Raw genomic sequence first — 16,155 nt, 5'->3', positions numbered from 1 at the left:
TATGAACAATAAAGGAGAAGAGTTGAAATCTATCTGGTTGATTGACAAAGACTGCGATGGGCGACAATCCAAGAAGAGATTGTTTATCAGCTTCATAATTATTTGTAACTTACTAGGAGTATCCATGGCAACAACAGAAACCTAATTGGAGGAATTCCAACATTTTGGTTCCAGGAAAGACAGATATGTGAGGTTTGGTTTGGTTAGGAAAGGCAGGTTTAAGATGTGGCAGCTGTGTCCAAGTGCAGGGGTTTAAAATATTCTGTTTTTTGAAATGAAAAATGATGATTGTGGATAGCAGAAGGGATTGATGGCCAATGACAGAACAGAACCACTAAGAATTTCAGTTTACATGGGAACCAAGTCGGAAGAGATAATTAACAACTCTACAAAGCAACACACACAAACTGCTGGAGGATCTCAGCTGGTCACGCAGCATCTACGGAAAAGAGAAAACAGTCAAACTTTTAAGCAGGATGGAGGATGGAAAGGGGGGAAATGCCTGAATTAAACGGTGGGGAGAGGGGAAAGAGGTTGGCTGGAAGATGAAGCCAGTTGAGTGGGAGAAGTCAAGGGTTGGAGAAGAAAGAAACTAATAAGACAGGAGAGTGGATAATAGAAGAAAGGAGAAACAGGAGGGGACCCGGGGGAAATAATAGACAGGTGATAAGAAATAAAAGAGCAAGAGTGGGAAATGGGGGGAGAGAATATTGTTGACCAGAAGGAGAAATCGATATTCACACTATCAGTTTGGAGGGTACCCATAAGTTGTTGCTCCTCCAACCTGAGGGTGGCCTCATCTTGGCACAAGAGGCAGCCATGGATCAACAAATTGGAATGAGAATGGGAATCGGAATTAAAATGTTTGGCCACCAGGAAGTCCTGCTTGTGATGGATAGTGCGGGGGTGCTTGACAAAGCCATCCCGGAACTCCACAGGATTAGAGTTGTTTGAACAGGACGGTGATTTTCCAGGCACCTTAGAAAGTTTATAAGCGACAGTGCCCAGGGATGTGAGAGAGATTAGCAAACTAAGCCTAATTGGAATCAGGTTTCATTATGGAGATTTTTCTGTTTACCCTATTTCAATACTATAACAAAATTAAGGAAAGTACGGGAGGCTGCAGAGGCAGTCAAGCAGATGGTCCCAGTTTTAACAAACAAATGCACAAGCACTCAAAACCTATTGGAAGTTGGAGCAGAGAGGACAGTGGACAAGAATTTTAAGGAAACAAATCATCTTTTGAGTCCAGTATGATCGTGAAAAACAAACAAGAGAAAAATCTTCAGATGCTGGAAATCAAATTAATACACAGAAAATGCAGGAAGAACTCAGCAGGGCAGGAAACCCAAAACGTCAACTGTTTACTCTTTTCCCTAAATGCTCCCTGGCCTGCTCCAGCAGGATCTCCAGCATTTTGTGTGATCCTGAAATACCAAGCAACTCTGGTCAATAACAAATAACATGGTTGTGCAGATTTGCAGTCTGTTGCAAATATTCAAGCATGTCATGCAGTCTATAGGGATTTAAAACCGAGATAAACTGAACAATAATCATGGTGAGGGAGATGACTTTGAAGCGCAATTTGGGAATCAATAGTTGAGTTAAGGTGTGAATAAGCAGATCAGCAACAGCAGAAGTCACGTGATTGAAGGTTTATTAGCTACAAGGTGGGTTTATATTCCACAGATCTATAAAGGAAGTATTAGGATTCAAAAGGAAAGGCAAATAAGTGGAAGGAGAGCAAAACAACAAGTCACCAGGATGAATTTTGCTGTTTGAGTGACAAAACAGAAGAAACATCATCCAGTAACAGTTTAAAAGCTTGGCTATTATAACAGTCACATGAAAACTGTACAGCCAATAGTGCTAGAATTAATTCAAGAGCTCTCAATACCAAATAGAGGATTGCTGTTGTGTCAAATTACTAAATTGTAGGAATTTAAAAGTAATCAGTTGGTACTCAAGTCCGTAAGTATAGTATCCAGTTTGGACTACTATTAACTGTCCAAAATAAAAATCCAGCTGTTGGATTACATACAGTACATAAATCACTCAAGTCATAGACGCAAGATGTTAGCTAATAGAACTGATGTTGATCTCCAAAATACGTACAATGTAAAAATCAGTTGATTCAAGGTGTTTTTAATTCCTTGCTGTAGTTTCCTTACCTTTATATTTACTCCCTCACTAATTCCAGAGCTACGAACATTCATATTTCTTTCCCCAAATACAGATCGTGGAACTGAAGACTCCCCCTACAATAAAAAAGAAACTTAAATCTGTTTTTGCGCTTCAGGTGGTGTGACACATGTAAAATAGCATATATATAGACCAAATAAAACCCTAAATGTAATTTTTGACAATGTTTTAAAACATGCAACCCTAAACAGTGACAGATAATAAAAGAAAATGTGAACCATACAATGTTGTGGAAACAGAATCCCATGCATATGGCTTTAGCCAAGAGTTCTGTACTTCATCCCATCTTCCTTGCTTCCCCAACCACCTCCCCCAACCCCACTGGCATTTTGGAGAATTATACAGTGCATAAGCAATTCCTTGTGAATGCTACCATGGAATACGCTGTCGAGGAAAGAATATCATTGGGCAAAAAATTTTCTGATTTCCCCTCAGCTTCTTCCACTTCATCTTGATACTTCTTTATACTCTGGTTATCAATCATCCTTCTAGCAAATTCAGTTTCTCCTTTCTCCAGCACAGCTTCAATTCTGCAGCAATTTTATATAATTGCATCTTGTTACTGTAAATCCAATAAGCCCAAGTAACAATTCCAAACAAACACTATATACACAGTCCAGGGCTTGATAGATCAACAATCAAACAAATTCAATCAAGCTGAAATTTGTACAATGGTAAAAACCTCAAAGTTTGAGATGAACATTTCAATAAACCACATATGGCCTTGTTAGTTGCCTCAGCAATTATCCAGCGCAAAAGCTGTTTTTACTTCAACATTCCTGACAATCATTATCAAACTGATAGAACAAAAATAATGAAATACTGTTATACCATTAATCACAACTACAAAGTATAATCAACCAAATAATTTTAATTAGTTACTTGGTTCGCAGCAGGAATTGGACAGAATATATAAATGACAATATGCACAAAAAAAATAATCAGTATGCTGTCAGATGACTAGAAACTCTATTCAGGGCAAAGGAAGCAAAAAAAACACAAAATGCTGGAGGAATTCAGTAAGTCAGGCAGCATCTATATAGGGAAATGGAGCAGTTGATATTTCAGCTTGAGACCCTTCATCTGCACTGTCAATGCAATGACAAGGGCGATGTGCAATACAAATGAAAAGGAAAATGGAATGCACAATATATGCAACTGGAAAAAAGGGGGTAGATCTGTAACTAGTAAGAGACAGCAGCTTGAAACAGGTCCAGTTTCTGCCAATCAACTGCAAGGCTTGGAAGCAATAAAAAGACACGAAGCTACTCCTTACTATCAATGACTTAAGTAATGAGGAAATGCTTCAGAGATCTGGACCATATATTTTTGGTTTAAAAACAATACAATAATACAGTAAATAGAACACAGAAAGGGAAATACAGAAAATGAAAATAATGGTTGTATGGACTCAAAACTGCAAATGCAGGATCAATGATGGTTATATTTTCTCATAGAACATTAAAAATAAAATTAAATACAATTGACACAGGATTGCAAGAGCAAAAATCTTGGTAATTACATAGTTGGGTGATCCAAGTTTCATCTTGGACATTCAAGCTACCAAAATGCAAAAACCCCATATTAACTCTGAAGGATCAAGCTTTCTAAACATCTAATAGTCCATCAAGGGGAAACCTATCACCAAGATAAGCCCCAATATGCCAAAAAAGTAGATATTAAGATTGAGGGAACACACTGCATAAGAGGAAGTGTGAAAATAAGTTTTGATTTAACCAGTTAATATTGGAATGGACATGGCATCATTACTAGAAGACTATGAAGAATTGTTTTGTAATTATACCATACAATTGAAGTAAATTCTGACAAATATTATGCAATAGATCCACTGAAGACACAATTTCACTAGTTCTCCACTTGGCCTTGGACCACCTGTACAAAAGCAAAACCTACATCAAACAGCTATTTATTAATTATAGCTTGGCATTCAACACCATCTTGCCCTCAGTTCTAATCAATAAGCTTCAAAACCTGGACCACTGAACCTTCCTCTGCAGCGGGATTCACCAATCAGGAGACAACAGTGTGGTCTGGAAATAACATCTCGCCAACAATCAACATAAGCTAACCTCAAGGATGCTTAGCCCTACTCTCTCTACATTCAGGACCATGGACTAAGCATAGCTCAAACACCACTGTTGGCAGAATCTTAGATAGCAATGAAGCCGTGTATAGGAGTGAAATTGGTTGGCTGGTTGAGTGGCGTCACAACAAAAACTTTGCACTCAGCATCACCAAGACTAAAGAATTCATTGTGGACTTCAGAAAGGGGAAGAAGTCGGAAGAACACACACTGATCAGCATTGATCATCTGCGGAGAGTCGGCATGACATCAAAAACACTTGACAAACTTCTTTAGATGTGTAGTGGAAAACGTATTGACTGACTACATCATGGCCTGTTTTGGAAAAACCAATGCCTTTGATCAGAAAACTTTAGTAGTGGATTTGGCTCAGTATATCACAAGTAGAGTCCTCCCTACCATTGAGCATATCTACATAAAATGCTGTTGAAAGGTAAGCAGTATCCATCATCAAGGTATCCCCACCATCCACGCTACTCTCATTTCTTGCTGCTGCCATCAGATAGAAGGCACAAGAGTCTCAGAACTCGCACCACTGGATTCAAAAACAGTTACTATCCCACAAACATCAGGCTCTTGAACAAAAGGGGATAACGGCACTCTTGCCCATCCACTGAGATGTTCTCACAATCAATGATCTAACTTTAACGACTCTTTACCTTGTTCATTTTCTCATTATTTATTGCTACTTATTTACATTTGCATTTGCACAGTTTGTTGTCTTCTGCACTCTATTTGATCCTTCATTGATCCTATTATAGCTACTATTCTACAGATCTGCTGAGTTTGTTTGCAATAAAATGAATCTCAGGGTTGTATATGGTAATATACATGTACTCTGATAAAAAAAAATTACTTTTAACTTTGAGGGATCAGCAGTGGAAGAGGTGAGCAATTTCAAGTTCCTGGGCATCAACATCTCAGGGAATCTATTCTGGGTCCAACACGTTGATATAATCACAAGGAAGACATGACAGTGACTATACTTCATGTCACCAAACACTCTAGCAAATTTCTATAGATGCACTGCGGAGAGCATTCTAACTCGTATCATCACGTGATGTGGAGCTACTAATGCACAGGGTCAAAAGAGGCTGAAGATTCAACCATGTTCATCATGGACACAAGTCTCTCCACCATTAAGGACATCTTCAAAAGGCAATACCCATCACTAAGAACCCTCACCATCCAGAATGTGCCCTCTTTTCATTCCTACCATCAGGGAGGAGATGCAGGGGCCTGAAGATGCACACTCATAAAAGTTTCACAAACAGCTTCTTCCCCTCCATCATCAGATTTCTAAATGGTCCATGATCATCAACTCTCTATTCCTCTTTACAATGTTAATTAATTTTATTTTTCATTGTAACTTATCATATATTTTCTAATATCTTGCACTATACTGCTGCTACTAAACAACTTTCATGACATATGCTTGTGATAACAACCTGATTCTGAAAGACATTTCCTGGATAATGGGATGTGTATTGTGATAACCAATCTTGAACACCACCACACTTTTAGAGGAAACAGCCAATCACAAGAATGAACTACACAATTAATTCTATGAAATTATAAGCACACTTTAGCTATTGTCCATTAAACAAAAACAACTGAGCAATTGTTGGTGCAAACACAGAACCAACAAGAACTATTATTGTTATTATATAGTCAGAGTAATACAGCTTGAAAGTAGGCCTTTTTGGCCTAACTCATCCATGCTGCCTCCTGAGCTGGTCCCATTTGCTTGCATTTTGCCTAAAACCCTCTCACCCTCCTATCCATATTCTCTATGTTTCTGCTAACATCTGTTATGAAAATAAATTTGAAAATAAAGTCAGAACCTTTCCAGGTTTAGCTTGTGTGGGGGGCCAGGGCCTTTTAATAGGTTGTTTTCCAGCACTGTGTTGAACCAAGAGTTTACTCGACGTTTCACAATGGGGAAGCTTATTTCCAGAGCTGGTAGTTGATTTACTCTTTATGCAACTTCTCAGTTGGTCTTCTGTCTTTACTACCTTTAGAAGGTCAATTTTAGTGTCAGATGTTCCCTGGGCCAAACCAAAGTCCACTAAAGCATATCTGCAATTTAACACAAGACAAACAATTAGTAAAAAGATAAAATAATTTGACATGAAGGTTAACTCTCTCAGTCAAAAGCACCACATTACCAGCTTGTTGAGTGACCAAGAAATTCATTGATGGGCATTCAAGTCTATGCTGCTTACCCACCCAGACAAAATAATCCACTGTCTGCTCCACTGGCATTACATAAACCACGACACATTAACCGAAAGGACACAGCATTGTGGTAAAACCACAAGAAATGGAGTCAAATCTCATGATTACATAATCATGGAAAATATACAACATAAAGGAGGCCCATTTGGCCAATTGCAATTCTACTAGCCCAAAAAGACCTACTCAATCCAATCTGATTTACCAACACACACAAAATCCTGATGAAACTCAACAGGTCTGGCAGCATCTATGGAATTAAATAAACAGTTAGCATTTTGGACCGAGAAACATCTTCAGGACTTGGGGTCCCAGCCTGAAACGACTGTTTATTCATTTCCATAGATGCTACCTGACCTGCTGAGATCCACCAGCATTTTGTGTGTGTTGCTTTGGATTTCCAGCAACTGCAGAATTTCTCATGCTTATGACGTTTCCTGCATGATGCCCACCGCCTTTCAAGTCATGGCTCTTCAACCAGAGTCTAAATGTGATGAATGTCTTCCTTTATTATCATAGCTTTCAGCCCCCTACACGCCCACTTCAAAATATTTTCCTCATCTCTCTTCCTACCTTTTTGCTAATTACTTTAAATCTAGGTCTTTCCATTTTTGACCTCTCTGCTAAAGGAATTACAACATTCCTTCTTCAACATGGCCCCTGAAAATTTTCTATATATTTCCCTCTGTTATTTCCCTTGTTCCAAATAAGACAATTCTAGCCAATGCACACTTTTCTTATAGTTACAACTTTCCAGTAAGGAGATTTCCAAAAATCACCTCTGTACTCTTTCCTGGGAAATCATATACTTTCTGTAAAACTGTGACCGGAATCTTATGTCGTAAGATTAGTGACAAGCAGGGATAATGCTTTTGGGGAAGCTTTACCTCATGTTTCTGTGGAGTAAATGTCATTTGTCTTTCTTCTGCACAACCAAACACATCACCCATCTCTTTCAGCAGTTTAAGCCTTACCTACTCATTGTAAGGCAGACAAACAATTTTTGTAATTTCTTTACAATACCCTCTATGATGAAGTCCAAGTGAAAGAAAGCAAAAGGCCAAACACTGGGACTCTGGAACCCCAGACACGAAAAAGAGCAATCAACCAATACTCGACTTCCTGTCTTTGAACCAATCTTGGATACAATCTGCCTTTCTCTTGATTCTCTATGAGCTTTTACTCATAACTGATCCACCACATGGGACCTTGAGAGCTCTTGATAAAATCCATCACTCACACTGCCTTCATCGACTTGCCTTATTATGAGATCAAAGAATTCAATCTCGTTATTCAGACAAATCCATGCAGTACTTACTTGTATTAACTGGGCTTATATCACAGCATGCCTTCAATAAAATACCTTCCTAAAAAATTTTGGCATTCAATTTAATTACGTGTAGCTTCTCTTTAGCCAAACTATGTGCTTTAATTACATCATGACACAAACACTCTTAAGTAGAAATTCATACTTTTTCAGACACCCATTGTACAGGAAGTTGCTTGGCTTAATGTCACGATGAATGATGCCAAAGTGATGAATGCGTCTCAAGGCCTTCAGTAAGTTATACATGTACTCTCTTACTTCTTCCAGCTTCATTGAACTCAGAAGATCCTGAAAAAGAATGTGGATGCTTAAAACAAAAATCAATAGCTTCATGTTTTAAGTTAATGTGGAGGACAGATGCAACAAATGCAATTTGAACTAAAAACTTACCAAAAAGGAGTCATGCTCCAGATATGGCATGACAATAACCACATGATCATCCTTCCTTAAGCAGTATTTAACGCCCATTACATTGTCTTTACCCCTGAAATAAATAAATTGGTCACATTAACTAAAATGCATAAAGGATTTGAAACAGAATTATCTTTTATCTATAAAAGACATATATTTAATGAGCTATTCATTCTCCTATTAACATCAGAATGTTGATAGCAACATGCATTAAAGCATCCTTATTCAGAGACCAAATGAATTAAGAATTTTTATAGTTAGAGCTTTGTTGTCGTTCCTGAGGACAAGATTGCAGTGCTCCATTCAGTGCAAAACATCGTACTGGCAACTTAATTACTAAAAACCCAATGACTAAATTTAAAATAACATCTGAGATATTTAGAATGACATCTAAGTTACAAGTGAATTTAAAACAAGAAATAGTGGCTGCCCCATTCAAGTGTTGCACTTGCCCATGTCATAATATGCAGTGATTAAATATAAAATGGCATCAAGATTTAAAGCTGAAGTTCAAGAGCTCTGATATCAAAGGAAGGTAGCTGCTCCATTTAAGCCTAAATACTGCACATGCCCATGTATTGCACTTAAAGAGACTGTCCACAGTGCCGATGGACTATGGGTGGGTGGGGGGCATTGTTCAGCTACACGACAGCCCTTGGGTTAAAAGTGTTTCAGTCTGGATGTCTGTGCAGAGTTTTTTCTGCATCTGCTGCTGAATGGCAGATTGAACAAGTGCTACTGGGGTGGGATGAGTCCATCATGTTACAAGCCCACTATAGACAGTATGAGTTGTAGATAGTTTCCATATCTGATAGTTGTGTCCCAATGATGTTCTTTGCAGTCGTGATCACTCGTTGAAGAGCTTTTCGGTCAATCATGCTGCAGCTCATGTACCACTCTGTCATGCAGTAGTCAGTATGTTCTCAATTACAAATCAATAAAGGTTTTCCAGCATCTTTTGGAGCAGGTTTGCTCTTGTTAAACTAAGATAGTACAGGTGTTACTAAGCCTTCCTTACTATCAAGGAGGTGTTGGTGGTCCAAGAGAGCTCTTCTGTGAGGTTCACTCCCAAGAACCTAAAGCTGGAGGCCCTTTCCACTGCTTCACCACTTATGAGTAGTGGAGCTTGTTCTCTTCTTGATTCCCTAAAGTCGATAATCATTTCTTTGTTTTCTGATGTTGAGTGAAAGGTGCTGGTTGTTGCACCATTCACCATTCTCCTCTCTGTATGCTGTTTCAGTGTTATTTATAATTAATCCAGTCACTGTGGTGCCACAAATTTGATGATGGAGTTGGTGGCATAGGCAGGGAATGGCACAATCATGGGTGAAAAGTGTGAAAAGGAGTGGGCTCAGTGAGGTACACCACATCCCTGAGGTGCACTGGTGTTCAGGGTCAGGGAGGCTGTTGTGTACTTGCCTAGTCTGATTGCTGGATGCATCTGGTAAGGAAGTCCAGAATGCAGTTGAAAATTGATGTACTGAATCCCAGATTGTGTAGTTTAACAGTCAACTTGTTGGGGAGTATGATGTTGAAGGCAGAACTGGAGATGATGTCCCTGGTTGATCTATTTGGCTTACTGACAAACTGATGCTGGTCCACAGTAGCAGGGATGGCATTCTTAATATGGGACATAACCTGGCTTTCCAGGTTATTGGCAGCTAAGGGAATGAGCGCAACCAGTCTGTAGTCGTCAAGGCACGTTACCACTGACTACTTTGGAATTGGTATGACGGCTGATGTCTTGAAGCACGCAGGGACCACAGCAAGGGACAGAGAGAGGTTATAGATTTCACTAAAAGCAGCGACGTCACGTGATGACATAGGGTCGAGACATTGGGAATCCAGCTCCCTCGCAAAAAGTAATGAAATAAGGTTTAAATGAAGAAGAGTTAACAAATATCTATTAGATAGATAGATACTTTATTCATCCCCAAGGGATTTTTCAACATTTTTCCAGTGTCCCATACACTTATTGTAGCAAAACTAATTACATACAGTATTTAACTCAGTATAAATATAATATGCATCTAAAATCACCCTCCCAAAAAGCAGTAATAAATAGCTTTTAAAAAGTTCTTAAATAGTTTACTAAAGTGCATTGAGTGGTAACTTAAGCTCAGTCCTAACCCCGGCACTTTAACATGCCTTGCCCCTGGTGGTTGAATTGTAGAGCCGAATGGCGTTGGGGAGTAATGATCTCTTCATCCTGTCTGAGGAGCATTGCATTGACAGCAACCTGCCGCTAAATCTGCTTCTCAGTCTGTGCAGAGGATGTTCAGGGTTTTCCATGATTGACCGTAGCCTACCGTAGATTCCGGACTACAGAGCGCACCTGATTAAAAGCTGCACGCTCTAATTTTAGAAAGAAAGTCAATTTTGTACTTGTACAAGCCGCACCGGATTTTAAGCTTCAGGTGTCCCACGTTGTAATATGAGATATTTACAAAGATAGATATTACACGTGAGGATTTTTTAACTTTTAATTAAATCCATATGGTAACATAAACAAATACATATTGCAAATGCTTTTTTTCGAACAGTGCCTGTAACACAGCTACTTTTAAATATACATACGTATCGGTAACACACAAATTACGTTGCGTATACTTTTTTACTGAACAGTGCACAAACAACATTCCAATATCTCCTAACGACTGGTAAAAAAAATATATATACTGCAGCCTACCAGGAAAAGTTATTGATCGCCTTCTTCATCTTCCTCCTGCGCACTAAAACCATCAAAGTCCTTTCTTCAGTGTCCGAATTGAACAATCTCAGGATCTCGTCATTCACATCAGTCTCTTCGTTGTCGCTCTCACTTGAGCGCACGCGGTCCTCTTCATCACGCAGCAGTCCAGCCTTTCGAAACCCGCTGGTGATGGTGGAAGTTGTGACACCGCTCCACGCATTTAGGATCCACTGGCAGACTTGAGTTAAAGATGCTCTTCGCATGCGTCCTGTTTTGGTAAAGGATTTCTCGCCGCTCGTCATCCAAGCCTCCCACTCAATGCGCAGCGTCACTTTAAATGCCCGGTTCATGCTGATGTCCAGTGGCTGCAAATACTTCGTGGTGCCCCCAGGAATCACAGCTGGAATTGAGTTTGTACTCTTGATGGCAGCTTTCACTGAACTTTCATTGTCAGCCACTTAAAAAATCACCATCGGTGGAAGCTTTAGTCCGGATGCTGTGCAGCTCAGAACACAAGTACAATGCGTTCTTTCATGGCCACTTGTTTTCAGTGTGATGGACGAGTCACCTTTTTTATTAACAGTCCGAGTGAGAGGCAGGTCAAACGTCAAAGGTACTTAATATCATCTGGCCCGATGGAATTCTCCCCATCTTCGTTTGAGTAAATGTGCGGAAGTTAGCAAGCTTTTCCTCGTGGTCGGGAGGGAGCTGCTGACACAGAGTCGTGCGTACCCTGACGGACAGGCCTTTTCGTCTCATAACTCTAAAACACCACGATGGCCCACCTCTAAAATCGTCGATTTTCATTTTGGTGGCGATTGCTTTAGCCTTCAGTCTGATCTGCACGGTGGAAACATCGCGGCCGCCTGCTCTCTGTGTGTTAACCCAGTCTTCAAGAAAGTTTTCAAGTTCGGGCCATCTGTTATGATTACCTCTGAAAGCTTTTGTCGTCTTTTTGCATTGACTCAGTTCTTCATGCTGGCGTCTCCACCGTCTCACCATCGATTCATTTGTACCAAGATTATGTGCAGCAGCTCGATTTCCTTCTTCAACCGCCAGATTGATCGCCTTTAACTTAAAAGCTGCATCATATGCTTTTCTTCGAGTGTTTTCCATGTTGATGAGGCTGAGTACAAATGACTGATTTACAATAATTTAATTGTGAAAGTGCGCTTGATTTATCGTACAATTTCACTGGACCTCTGTGAACTACTCATCAATTTTATTGGTCTACTGTTACGAGGCAAAATGTTTTTGGTGGCATGAAAAAAAAAACATGCATTAGCCGCACCGTAGTATTGGCCGCAGTGTTCAAAGCGTGGGGAAAAAGTAGCGGCTTATAGTCCGGAATTTACGGTACTCAGCACCCCCTGCTCTGCCACCGATGTCATACTCTCCAGTTCTGTGCCCACGACAGAGCCCGCCTTCCTTACCAGCTTATTAAGACGTGAGGTGTCCCTCTTCTTAATGCTGCCTCCCCAGCACGCCACCACAAAGAAGAGGGCGCTCTCTACAACTGACCGATAGAACATCTTCAGCATCTCACTACAAACATTGAATGACGCCAGCCTTCTGAGGAAGTACAGTCAACTCTGTGTTTTCCTGCACAGGGCATCTGTGTTGGCAGTCCAGTCTAGCTTCTCGTCTAACTGCACTCCCAGATACCTGTAGGTCTTAACCTGCTCCACACATTCTCCATTAATGATCATTGGCTCCATATGAGGCCTAGGTCTCCTAAAGTCCACCACCATCTCCTTGGTCTTATTGGTCCTGGTGATATTGAGACGCAGGTAGTTTGAGTTGCTCCATATCACAAAGTCCTATATCAGTTTCCTATACTCTTCCTCCTGACCATTCCTGACACACCCCACTATGGCCGTGTCATCAGCGAACTTCTGCACATGGCAGGACTCCGAGTTATATTAGAAACTACCTATAAGCAACTCAGGATTATCTTTTGATATGGCTCCTAAACTGAAACAGAAGAAAGCTACTACTTCGAAGTCTGCGCAAATCGGCAGGGAAAAAGGCCTAGCCGTCTTGGCAAAGCCTCGGACTCAAGTTGGATCTTCTCCCGACGAAGTGCATGGCACTTCTGATGTTGCGGGAAAAGAAGTTGCAGCAATGTCGGCGGTCTCTAAGAAGAAACGGCAAGAAAAACGCATGCGCGAAAGTATGCATGAACAGATGTTAACAAAACTACAAGCTTCAACTATGGTTGGAAGTGAAATTGAAAGTGAGTTGGAAGTTGAAACAGACTCTTTGGGAAATCCAGAAGAAAAAGAAAAGAAGGAAGAGATTAAAAGAGACATAAAAGATATCCTGATATATATAATGACTGAATTAAAAGTTATAAGAACAGATATGGCGAATGAATTTAAAGCTATAAGAACAGATATAACAAGCATACAGAATACACTTGATAATGTGGTGGAAGAACAAAAGAAGATGGATAATAAAGTTAAAGAGATGGAAGTAAAAATAGAAGAAAACATGGAAAGAATAGAAAAGATAGAATACGATAAGCTTGCCTGGACAACAGAAAGAAAACGGTTGATGGAAAAAACGGATGTGCTTGAGAACTCTAGTAGACAAAATAATATTAAAATTGTTGGTCTTATGGAAGGTACAGAGGGAGAAAATCCAATAAAATTCTTTCAAGAATGGATTCCGGAAATTTTGGAAATGAAAGAAGGAAGTCAAGTAATTGAAATTGAAAGAGCACACAGAGCTTTAAGACCACAACCTCAACAAGATCAAAATCTGAGATCAATTTTGATAAAATGTTGAAGGTACCATGATAAAGAAATGATCTTGAAGGCAGCTACACAAGGTGCTAAAAAGAGAAACGGGCCGTTGATAGTAGGTTTTTTTTTGTCCAGACATAAGCTACGATCTGTTGAAGAGGCGGAAGGAATTTAATTCAGTGAAAAAATCTTTATGGGAAAAGGGCTATAAATTTTTATTGAGCTACCCAGCAAAATTGATAATTTTCCTGAATAATGGAGAAAGAGGATTCTTCGTTGACTACCAGAAAGCGGAGGAATTTGTACAAGAATTACCTGATGTCCATGAAGAGGACTAAAGAATTATAGAAATGAAATGGACTAATGATGAAGACTGAAACAAGGTTGGACCTGATGGACATTTATAAGAAAAAAAATGGTCGAGGAGTATTAATTGAGAGTAGAGACATGAATTATTATTTTTTTTTCTTTTCTTTATTGATATACTTTTCTTTTTTTTTGCGGGGGAGCTCCTGATCGATAGCCGCGAGTTTCACGTGTACAATCATGGCGAATGCCATGACCCATAAAATGGGGGGGGGGGTAATGTTGTGTTCTTTTTATTCGCAACATTAGTGGGGGGGTATTTTGTTTTTTTTCTTATATATTAGTTATCTTTTCTCTATTTTTCTTCTTCTTTGCCTGGATGATTGGGGAGAGACTCATAGCAACATGGAGAATTTTAAAGAATTCCCAAGGTACTATGAATGATTAATTTACTTAATTTTTTAAGTTTTAATGTTAATGGAATTAATGGACCTATGAAAAGAAAAAGAGTTTTAACATATATTAAGAAAATGAAAGGAGATATAACTTTTTTACAAGAAACACACTTAACAGAAACAGAACATAAGAAATTAAAGAGAGATTGGGTTGGAAATGTCATTGCAACTTCATTTAATTCAAAATTGAGAGGAGTTGCAATTCTGGTTAATAAATCTTTACCAATTAAAATACAAAATGTAATAATTGATTCTGGGGGGAGATATGTGATTATACATTGTCAAATTTTTTCAGAATTATGGACCTTTATGAACATTATGCACCAAATGAAAATGATGCAAAATTTATACAAGAAGTTTTTTTGAACTTGGCTGATGCATATGATAAAATATTAATAGGTGGAGATTTTAATTTTTGTTTAGATCCAGTTCTGGATAGATCAACTAAAGATCAGAAAAGATTTATAAAAATTGCATTGGCAGTAGCCAAAAAAGTTATCGCAGTTAGTTGGAAATCTGATTTATATTTAACTAAGGATCGTTGGAATAATGAAATACATAGTTGTATTTCATTTGAAAAAATTACGTATAATTTAAGAAACGAATATGATATATTTTTGAAAATTTGGCTCCCATACTTACAAAAGATAGGACCAAATACATAGGTCCTTTGAAGATAAAATTATAGTAATTGGGGAAAGTAAAAAATAAATATCAAAATTATTTTGAACTTCATGGAGCATGTGGGGATCCTCCGATATCCAGGCAATCGTTTCCTTTTTTTTTCTTTCTTTTTTCTTTCTCTAGATAAGGGTTAAGGGGGGAGGGTTAAGGGGAGGGGGGAGGATTAATATTATCTTTCTTACTATTTTACTATTACATTTATTCTTTGTAATTTCAAAAATTCAATAAATAAATATTTAAAAAAAAGATTTCACTAAAAGCCTCTACCAGCTGTCAGTACAAGTACGCCATCTGGTCTGGTTGCTGTATTAAATACTAAAATATATACTATATTTTAGCATAGCAATGTATCCACTTTTAAAGAACAGTTTGCTGTAAGCAGATAGTTTGATAACTTTGTTCTTGACTTTGTTTAACTAAAGTAGCATTAAATTATAACTGCTTAATATTTGAATGGCATTGACCTTATAAATTACCATACCTCAGATTGCTTTTGTCATATATGATGCTATCACAACAAAACTCACAAGCACATGTAATAAGACGGGTTCAATGTCAACACAAAACGCAAGTTAAAGTAACTACGATTTGGGACCGAGGGGGCAACAAAAGTCTATACAGTATACATTAATAGACAAGAACTACATGCAGCCCAATTTGATGATAAGGTAGACTCTACAGGAAACTGATATGGCCAGGCAATGTGCAATAGTTAACATTGAAAGTGCATTAAATATTGAAAACTACTTCTGTTGAAACACAATACAAACTTCCACTTGCTGGATTATACAAAGTCTAAAGTAAAAAGAGTTGATGCAGTACAAAACAGAAGTGCAATCTCCTTGTAAAAACAGCTTTCTTCCTTTCAGATTGATTACCTCAGTACACCAAGGCAACTTCAGCAGCACATCTGCTCAAACTCACTTCAAGGTTTCTCATTAAGAATGACAACTGCACCAGACACAGGATAAACCCTTATCAACAGAATATGC

The 16,155-nt window shown here is 38.7% G+C and overlaps 1 protein-coding gene across 6 annotated transcripts in view; it reads right to left on the bottom strand.

Annotated features, from left to right (window-relative positions):
- The window catches only part of cdc7 (cell division cycle 7 homolog (S. cerevisiae)), a 116,353-nt gene that overhangs the window by 38,873 nt on the left and 61,325 nt on the right, over window positions 1-16,155 (bottom strand). For 5 of the 6 annotated variants that reach the window (XM_059983873.1, XM_059983876.1, XM_059983874.1 and 2 more), the window contains 4 exons: window positions 8,259-8,352; window positions 8,014-8,156; window positions 6,151-6,385; window positions 2,172-2,258 (listed from right to left, as the gene is read on the bottom strand). In XM_059983873.1, coding sequence (XP_059839856.1) covers window positions 2,172-2,258; window positions 6,151-6,385; window positions 8,014-8,156; window positions 8,259-8,352 — 559 coding nt within the window. The remainder of the gene's footprint in view (window positions 1-2,171; window positions 2,259-6,150; window positions 6,386-8,013; window positions 8,157-8,258; window positions 8,353-16,155) is intronic. The other variant, XM_059983875.1, reaches the window with a different exon arrangement.

Source organism: Hypanus sabinus, chromosome 11 (assembly GCF_030144855.1).
Source record: "Hypanus sabinus isolate sHypSab1 chromosome 11, sHypSab1.hap1, whole genome shotgun sequence".
Taxonomy (NCBI): Eukaryota; Metazoa; Chordata; class Chondrichthyes; order Myliobatiformes; family Dasyatidae; genus Hypanus; species Hypanus sabinus.
The sequence above is the reverse complement of the archived record's forward strand: the minus strand, read 5'-3'. Positions and strand labels throughout refer to the sequence as shown.